This window comes from Oncorhynchus mykiss, chromosome 21 (genome assembly GCF_013265735.2).
Source record: "Oncorhynchus mykiss isolate Arlee chromosome 21, USDA_OmykA_1.1, whole genome shotgun sequence".
NCBI lineage: Eukaryota > Metazoa > Chordata > Actinopteri > Salmoniformes > Salmonidae > Oncorhynchus > Oncorhynchus mykiss.
In genome coordinates, this window is record NC_048585.1 from 54,550,920 (window position 1) to 54,560,919 (window position 10,000).

Below are 10,000 nucleotides of genomic sequence, written 5' to 3' on the forward strand. Positions count from 1 at the left end.
TAACGACTGGGGCTGGAATCCCTCACTGCTTCACAGTAATGACTGGGGCTGGAATCCCTCACTGCTTCACAGTAATGACTGGGGCTGGAATCCCTCACTGCTTCACAGTAATGACTGGGGCTGGAATCCCTCACTAGAACGACTGGGGCTGGAATCCCTCACTGCTTCACAATAACGACTGGGGCTGGAATCCCTCACTGCTTCACAGTAACGACTGGGGCTGGAATCCCTCACTGCTTCACAGTAATCACTGCTTCACAGTAACGACTGGGGCTGGAATCCCTCACTGCTTCACAGTAACGACTAGGGCTGGAATCCCTCACTGCTTCACAGTAATCACTGCTTCACAGTAACGACTGGGGCTGGAATCCCTCACTGCTTCACAGTAATGACTAGGGCTGGAATCCCTCACTGCTTCACAGTAACGACTAGGGCTGGAATCCCTCACTGCTTCACAGTAATCACTGCTTCACAGTTACGATTGGGGCTGGAATCCCTCACTGCTTCACAGTAATGACTGGGGCTGGAATCCCTCACTGCTTCACAGTAACGACTAGGGCTGGAATCCCTCACTGATTCACAGTAATGACTGGGGCTGGAATCACTCACTAGAACGACTGGGGCTGGAATGCCTCACTGCTTCACAGTAACGACTGGGGCTGGACTCCCTCACTGCTTCACAGTAATCACTGCTTCACAGTAACGACTGGGGTTGGAATCCCTCACTGCTTCACAGTAATGACTGGGGCTGGAATCCCTCACTGCTTTACAGTAACGACTAGGGCTGGAATCCCTCACTGCTTTACAGTAACGACTGGGGCTGGAATCCCTCACTGCTTCACAGTAATGACTGGGGCTGGAATCCCTGACTAGAACGACTGGGGCTGGAATCCCTCACTGCTTCACAGTAACGACTGGGGCTGGAATCCCTCACTGCTTCACAGTAATGACTGGGGCTGGAATCTCTCACTGCTTCACTAGAATGACTGGGGCTGGAATCCCTCACTGCTTCACTAGAACGACTGGGGCTGGAATCCCTCACTGCTTCACTAGAACGACTGGGGCTGGAATCCCTCACTAGAACGACTGGGGCTGGAATCCCTCACTAGAACGACTGGGGCTGGAATCCCTCACTAGAACGACTGGGGCTGGAATCCCTCACTAGAACGACTGGGGCTGGAATCCCTCACTAGAACCAGTAGTCTAAAGTGTACCTCGACTAAAAGGCCTAACCAACCCCTGTTCACTAGCTAACCAGTTGATTTCTCATAGATTTGTTTCTTCTTCTTAAAACTGCAGTGTTGGTTAAGGGTATATAAGTAAGCATTTCACTGTAAGGTCTACCTACACCTGGCGCATGTTAGAAATACAATTTGATTTGAAACTGTAGGGGTTCCCAGTCTTAGTGTCAGCATCCCCACAGGGTGCTGATAAAGTGTCTCATACAGAGAGTGTGTTCCTAGGTAAAGCCAAATCACCAGAATGATTGGTCATAATGTAACCATGGCCACTGCAGTAATGACGTAAGAACCACTGTCGCCAGGGCAGTGGTTGTCATGGTTACTCACCTGCGCCCATGATGAGTCCGGGGGCGGAGTCTTTGGTGTGGACGGTCCCTGATACGTAGGGGTTGTCAGCCCAGCGCAGGTGGAGGTGGAGGTGACAGTCAGGCTAGGAGAGGGGACAGAGAGCTGACATGAGTCGGGTCTCTCTCTCTCTCTCTCTCTCTCTCTCTCTCTCTCTCTCTCTCTCTCTCTCTCTCTCTCTCTCTCTCTCTCTCTCTCTCTCTCTCTCTCTCTCTCTCTCTCTCTCTCTCTCTCTCTCTCTCTCTCTCTCTCTCTCTCTCTCTCTCTCTCTCTCTCTCTCTCTCTCTCTCTCTCTCGCCTGTATCTGGCCCTCTCAACCTCAGTACAGATGGTATCACGTGCACTGAATCAAACCGCCTGTATCTGTCCCTCTCAAACCTAAACAAAAAAAGTAGCCTGTTTGCAGCACTATTAGGCAGTAGATTAAACACAGACACCACACATGAATCCACATTTAACAGAAATGTACCAATCACCAGCCTCCTATTCAATCAGACATTATTATTCTATTGTGCTTTGAGACAGGCCTTTTAGATGGAGTAGTAGCAGTGTTTGTGTCGTCTTGGACACACCGTGGGGGTGATAGTGTTGTTGTCAGAGGACACGTGTCTCGGACCTGTCACCTGGCGTCAGCTGTCACAAACGAGGAGCAGATACAAACGAGGGAGGAGGGTGTTCGAAAACCAAGTTATGGTTAAACTTTCTCTGTCTGAGGGACCGATGGCTAATAATGACTCATTCACCCAGCCCTGTAGATGTTCACGAGACCACGGTTTGCCTGATTGAAATCTTTAAAACTGCACCCTTCTTGCCTTCCACCCAGGAAGTAATCACTTACATGTCGGCAGATTGATGGGTATTAAGCTGCTGCATTGTGGGTAGTGCATGGTTTCCTTACTGATTTGCAGTTGACCGGTTTGCCGTTCATGTCAGTAGTAGGCGGAGCTAGCGGTTCCCAGTCTCGGCCTTTGTTATAGGTGATGAGAGTCCGCACTTTGCCATCCACCTTCTGATTGGCCAGGAAGACCCCCTTGATCCCGCGCACCTGGAAAACAATGACAACAGACATCTCTGTTATGGTATTGTACTGTAGTGAGGTATAAAACTGATGTGTGGTCAGTTTGTATGGGTCCTAGCTATAATAAAAGCACATGCTTGTAGAAAAGACTGTTCAGAGATCAGAATCACACAGAGCAGAGTTCTCCAGACACACATGTCTACAGTGCATTCGGAAAGTATTCAGACCCCTTGACTTTTTCCACATTTTGTTACGTTACAGCCTTATTCTAAAATGGATTTTAAAAAATCTATCTACACACAATACACAATAATGATGAAGTGAAAACAGGTTTTTAATTTTTTTTGCAAATGTCTAAAAAATAAAAAACGTAAATACCTTATTTACATAATTATTCAGACCCTTTGCTATGAGACTCAGGTGCATCATGTTTCCATTGATCATCCTTGAGATGTTTCTACAACTTCATTGTCCACCTGTGGTAAATACAAATGATTGGACATGATTTGGAAAGGCCTGTCTATATAAGATCCCACAGTTGACAGTGAATGTCAGAGCAAAAACAAAGCCATGAGGTCGAAGGAATTGTCCGTAAAGAGACAGGATTGTGTCGAGGCACTGATTGAAGGTCCCCAAGAACACAGTGGCCTCATTCTTAAATGGAAGAAGTTCGGAACCACCAAGACTCTTCCTAGAGCTGGCCGTCCGGCCAAACTGAGCAGAATGACCTTGGTCAGGGACGTGATCAAGAACCCGATGGTCACTCTGACAGAGCTCCAGAGTTCCTCTGTGGAGATGGGAAAATCTTCCAGAAGGACAACCATCTCTGCAGCACTCCATCAATCAGGCCATCATGGTAGAGTGGCAAAACGGAAGCCACTCCTCATTAAAAGGCACATGACAGCCCACTTGGAGTTTGCCAATAGGCACTAAAGGACTCTCAGACCATGAGAAACAAGATTCTCTGGTCTGATGAAACCAAAATTGAACTCTTTGGCCTGAATGCCAAGCGTCACATCTGGAGGAAACCTGGCACCATCCCTACGGTGAAGCACGATGGTGGCAGCATCATGCTGTGGGGATGTTGTCAGCGGCAGGGACTGGGAGACTAGTGGATCGAGGCAAAGATGAACGAGGCAGAGTACAGAGAGCTCCTTGATGAAAACCTTCTCCAGAGCACTCAGGACCTCAGACTGGGGCGAAGCTTCACCTTCCAACAGGACAATGACCCTAAGCAGGCAGCCAAGACAACACACGAGGGGCTTTGGGACAAGTCTCTGAATGTCCTTGAGTGGCCCAGTCAGAGCCTGGACTTGAACCCGATCGAACATCTCTGTAGAGACCTTAAAATAGCTGTGCGGCGATGCTCCCCATCCAACCTGACAGAGCTTGAGAGGATCTGCAAAGAAGAATGAGAGAAACTCACCAAATACAGGTGTGCCAAGCTTGTAGCGTCATACCCAAGAAGAGTCTAGGCTGTAATCGCTGCCAAAGGTGCTTCAACAAAGTACTGAGTAAAGGGTCTGAATTCTTATGTAAATGTGATGTTTCTGTTTAAATTTGTAATAAATTAGAAAAACATTTTTTTTTTAAATGTTTTGCTTCGTCATTATGGGGTGTATAGCTTAATGACGGGAAAAGGTCGTAACCTAACAAAATGTGGAAAAAGTCAAGGGGTCTGAATACTTTCCGAAGGCACTGTATAATGTAACTGTTATTGCTACTTGGTCAGGGGAGAGTCACTTGTCAGCAGGTCCGGTCAAGAGAGACGACCTAAAGGGAATATGGAATAAAACAACCTGTCTAGATGTCTCCATCTCTCTCTCACTCTGCAATTCTTTCTATGAAACTCGTATCTACTGTATCTGTATACCCCTCTGTCTGTCTTTTCTACCTCTATCTGTACCTGCAACACACCCTCTCTCCTCTCCTTCTCTCTCGCCCTCCATCTCCTTCTTTCTCTAGCTTTCCCTCCCTCTCCTTTACTCTCTTTCTTTTTCTCCATCTCTCTCACTGTGAGAGGAGAGTGCAGCCTGGAGCGAGGGATGTGAGAGGAGAGTGCAGCCTGGAGCGAGGGATGTGAGAGGAGAGTGCAGCCTGGAGCGAGGGATGTGAGAGGAGAGTGCAGCCTGGAGCGAGGGATGTGAGAGGAGAGTGCAGCCTGGAGCGAGGGATGTGAGAGGAGAGTGCAGCCTGGAGCGAGGGATGTGAGAGGAGAGTGCAGCCTGGAGCGAGGGATGTGAGAGGAGAGTGCAGCCTGGAGCGAGGGATGTGAGAGGAGAGTGCAGCCTGGAGCGAGGGATGTGAGAGGAGAGTGCAGCCTGGAGCGAGGGATGTGAGAGGAGAGTGCAGCCTGGAGCGAGGGATGTGAGAGGAGAGTGCAGCCTGGAGCGAGGGATGTGAGAGGAGAGTGCAGCCTGGAGCGAGGGATATGAGAGGAGAGTGCAGCCTGGAGCGAGGGATGTGAGAGGAGAGTGCAGCCTGGAGCGAGGGATGTGAGAGGAGAGTGCAGCCTGGAGCGAGGGATGTGAGAGGAGAGTGCAGCCTGGAGCGAGGGATGTGAGAGGAGAGTGCAGCCTGGAGCGAGGGATGTGAGAGGAGAGTGCAGCCTGGAGCGAGGGATGTGAGAGGAGAGGAGGAGAAGAAACGTGTTCTGCAGTGCTGGCCCTCGGCTTCACGGACCTCTTCCTTTTCTCTTCCTCCTCCTTCCTTTTCTCTTCCTCCACTTTTCCTTTACTCTTCCTCCTCCTTCCTTTACTCTTCCTCCTCTCTTCCTTTACTCTTCCTCCTCTCTTCCTTTACTCTTCCTCCACTTTTCCTTTACTCTTCCTCCTCTCTTCCTCCCCTCTTCCTTTACTCTTCCTCCACTTTTCCTTTACTCTTCCTCCTCCTTCCTTTACTCTTCCTCCTCTCTTCCTCCCCTCATCCTCCTCTCTTCCTTTACTCTTCCTCCACTTTTCCTTTACTCTTCCTCCTCTCTTCCTCCCCTCTTCCTCCCCTTTCTTTTCTCTTCCTCCTCTCTTCCTCCTCTCTTCCTCTCCTCTTCCTCCTCTCTTCCTCTCCTCTTTCTTTTCTCTTCCTCTCCTCTTTCTTTTCTCTTCCTCCTCTCTTCCTTTAGTCTTCCTCCACTTTTCCTTTACTCTTCCCCCTCTCTTCCTCCTCTCTTCCTCCTCTCTTCCCCCTCTCTTCCTCCTCTCTTCCTCCCCTTTTTTCTCCCCTCTTCCTTCCCTGTGTTTTAATATGAGTTTCCTGTCTTGAGGCCACGCAGGCTTACACTACATTACCACTCTAGCAGACGCTCTTATCCAGAGTGTTTTACAGCAGTGGGACTGAAACCCACAACCATGGCACCATGCTCTTCCCGAACTGAGTCACAGCTTAAGACCCACTCAAACCCATAACCATGGCACCATACTCTACCGAACTGAGTCACAGCTGATATTATCTGTGAGTGCCACAGAACTCATTCTACAGGCGAAACCAAGATGAAACTTCGAACAGGAAATGAGCAGAAATCCTGAAGCTCTGTTTTCAAATGTCTCCTTATATGGCTGTGACTGCAGCAGGAACGAGACTGCCCTTTCTGTCGTTTCTTCAAGATGTCTGCAGCATTGTGACGTATTTGTAGGCATTTCATTGGAAGATTGGCCATAAGAGACTACATTTTCCAGGGGTCCGCCCGGTGTCCTTTGTCTAAATTCGTGCGTAATCTTCAATTGCGGTCATTTTCTCCTGGGATTCAGGACAGAAAGCACACTTCCACGAAGGATATATCATCGAAGAGATATGTTAAAAACACCTTGAGGATTGGTTCTAAACAACGTTTGCCATGTTTCAGTCGATATTATGGAGTTAATTTGGAAAAAAGTTTGGCGTATTGATGACTGGATTTTCGTTTTTTTTTTGGTAGCCAAACGTGACGAAAGTCACAGCTTAAGACCCACTCAAACCCACAACCATGGCACCATGCTCTACCGAACTGAGTCACAGCTTAAGTCCCACTCAAACCCACAACCATGGCACCATGCTCTACCGAACTGAGTCACAGCTTAAGACCCACTCAAAGCCACAGGCGATCCAGACATGGCTCTGCGCTGCCGTGGAGGTGGGACCACCTACCCACTGTTACCTTGGCAACGACTAGCAATGACGAAAGTCTGTGTAAGCGGGAACAACATTATGGAAATGAGTGATACACTCTGTTCAACAGAGAATAAAGACGGGAAATCAAGGTGTGTACCAACTCCCACCCAAACACACCAGGTAAAGACTTGGAGAGAAACAGCTTGGCAGTTCATAAGGAAGTTGAAGTGAACTGTGCTAACCTAACCCACCTATGAAGTACAACACCACCACCACATTCCCATTGGTCAGGGTGTAATGACCTGTCCTACAGCTAGGGGGCAGGGTTCTCTTCACTCACCTGTCCTGTGCCATTTAGCAGAAAGTAACAGAACAGCGAGTACATATATTATAAACTAGGTGGTTTGATCCCTGATTGGCTGAAAGCCGTGGTATATCAGACCGTATACCACAGGTATAATTACCTTGGTAACCAGTTTATAATAGCAATAAGGCACCTCAGGGGTTTGTGGTATATGGACAATATACCACGGCTAAGGACTGTTCTTACACACGATGCAACACAACACACCCTCAGGCCTTATTGCTTAAGTATACTATGCAAGCCACCAGTGGGGATCAAACCCACAACTGTAGCATCGCTAGCGGTTTGCTCTTACCAACTGAGCCACAGAGGAGCATCACAGGACTCACCTCCAGTATGTCTATAACGACGCTCTCCTCCGGCTGCTTGGCACTGCGGACGTTCTCCAGCACGACGGAGTAGTAGACACCCTGCGGGTCCGACTGGTACAGGTTGTAGCTGTCTGTCTGGTACCACTCCTGCAGGGCCAGGAACACCTGGCTCTCATCAGTACTCACTATGTGGACGTCCTGGGGAGGGAGAGAGAGATAGAAGAAGGGATGGAGTGAGAGGAGGGGAGGATGATGAGGGAGGTGGAGGAGAGGGAAGAGGAGTTAAGTCAACAACTTTGATTTGAAATCAGAGAGACAGAGACGGAGACAGAGACAGAGAGAGAGAGAGAGAGATAGGGAGAGAGAGAGAGAGAGAGAGAGAGAGAGAGAGAGAGAGAGAGAGAAAACCAACCAGAAAGTCAAAACCTTTGGCAGCAGTCTTCTCATACTCATTAACCTTCATATCAAGGGTGACACAAACCAATAACCAACAACACAGGAGTACAAGAACACTATTGGCGGATCACAAAAACCCAGACGTCCCAGTCATAACTTATCTCCTATATTTCTGCAGATGAGTGATTCAGTTAGTTAGAAACAGAGAGCCTGAGTTAGAGCCTGAGTCAGAGCCTGAGGTAGAGTCTGAGTCAGAGCCTGAGGTAGAGCCTGAGTCAGAGCCTGAGGTAGAGCCTGAGTCAGAGCCTGAGGTAGAGCCTGAGTCAGAGCCTGAGTCAGAGCCTGAGGTAGAGCCTGAGTCAGAGCCTGAGGTAGAGCCTGAGTCAGAGCCTGAGTCAGAGCCTGAGGTAGTGCCTGAGGTAGAGCCTGAGGTAGTACCTGAGGTAGAGCCTGAGTCAAAGCCTGAGGTAGAGCCTGAGTCAGAGCCTGACTCAGAATTCCCTGTGAGCCACTCTGATTACATTAACATGGCTTTAGCGATCGAGGATAAACAGTGTGTGTGTGTGTGTGTGTGTGTGTGTGTGTGTGTGAGAGACACACATGTGAGTAGATGTGTTTATGTGTTTATGTTTATGTTAGTTCACTATTCCCTTATGATTGATTAAGTCAAACTTCCTCTTCGTGTTTAAAGATCCCCCCCACAGGGTATTCAGACTTGGCATTGAAGAGGCAGTAAACTCCAACTCTGGAAGACATCCACGTTCACAACAGCCACCCATCCACCTGTGTTACACTGCTCCAACGCTAGTGAATGATCCTGTATGGAGTTATGTAGATATATAGGTACCAGAGAGGGAGAGTGGAGTTACGTAGATATAGGAACCAGAGAGGGGGAGTGGAGTTACGTAGATATATAGGTACCAGACAGAGAGGGAGAGTGGAGTTACGTAGATATATAGGAACCAGACAGAGAGGGAGAGGGGAGTTACGTAGATATATAGGAACCAGAGAGGGAGAGTGGAGTTACGTAGATATATAGGAACCAGACAGAGAGGGAGAGGGGAGTTACGTAGATATATAGGTACCAGACAGAGAGGGAGAGTGGAGTTACGTAGATATATATGAACCAGACAGAGAGGGCGAGTGGAGTTACGTAGATATACAGGAACCAGACAGAGAGGGAGAGTGGAGTTACGTGATATACAGGAACCAGACAGAGAGGGAGAGTGGAGTTACGTAGATATATAGGAACCAGACAGAGAGGGAGAGAGTGGAGTTATGTAGAAATACAGGAACCAAACAGAGAGGGAGAGAGTGGAGGTATGTAGATATATAGGAACCAGACAGAGAGGGAGAGAATGGAGTTATGTAGATATATAGGATACAGACAGAGGGAGAGAGTGGAGTTATGTAGATATATAGGATACAGACAGAGAAGGAGAGAGTGGAGTTATGTAGATATATAGGATACAGACAGAGAGGGAGAGAGTGGAGTTATGTAGATATATAGGAACCAGAGAGGGAGAGTGGAGTTACGTAGATATATAGGTACCAGAGAGGGAGAGTGGAGTTACGTAGATATACAAGAACCAGACAGAGAGGGAGAGTGGAGTTACGTAGATATACAAGAACCAGACAGAGAGGGAGAGTGGAGTTACGTAGATATATAGGAACCAGAGAGGGAGAGTGGAGTTACGTAGATATATAGGAACCAGATAGAGAGGGAGAGGGGAGTTACGTAGATATATAGGTACCAGACAGAGAGGGAGAGTGGAGTTACGTAGATATATATGAACCAGACAGAGAGGGAGAGTGGAGTTACGTAGATATATAGGTACCAGACAGAGAGGGAGAGTGGAGTTACGTAGATATATATGAACCAGACAGAGAGGGAGAGTGGAGTTATGTAGATATATAGGTACCAGACAGAGAGGGCGAGTGGAGTTACGTAGATATACAGGAACCAGAGAGAGAGGGAGAGTGGAGTTACGTAGATATACAGGAACCAGACAGAGAGGGAGAGTGGAGTTACGTAGATATATAGGAACCAGACAGAGAGGGAGAGAGTGGAGTTATGTAGAAATACAGGAACCAAACAGAGAGGGAGAGAGTGGAGGTATGTAGATATATAGGAACCAGACAGAGAGGGAGAGAATGGAGTTATGTAGATGTATAGGATACAGACAGAGGGAGAGAGTGGAGTTATGTAGATATATAGGATACAGACAGAGAAGGAGAGAGT

General features: G+C 48.1%; 1 protein-coding gene across 3 annotated transcripts in view; it reads right to left on the minus strand.

The window, feature by feature from the left end:
- sorcs2 (sortilin-related VPS10 domain containing receptor 2) overlaps positions 1 to 10,000 on the minus strand; it is a 407,416-nt gene that overhangs the window by 32,842 nt on the left and 364,574 nt on the right. For all 3 annotated transcript variants that reach the window (XM_036958238.1, XM_036958237.1, XM_036958236.1), the window contains exons 9-11: positions 7,381 to 7,560; positions 2,485 to 2,631; positions 1,569 to 1,671 (exon numbers count right to left, since the gene is read on the minus strand). In XM_036958238.1, the coding sequence (XP_036814133.1) occupies positions 1,569 to 1,671; positions 2,485 to 2,631; positions 7,381 to 7,560 (430 nt within the window). The remainder of the gene's footprint in view (positions 1 to 1,568; positions 1,672 to 2,484; positions 2,632 to 7,380; positions 7,561 to 10,000) is intronic.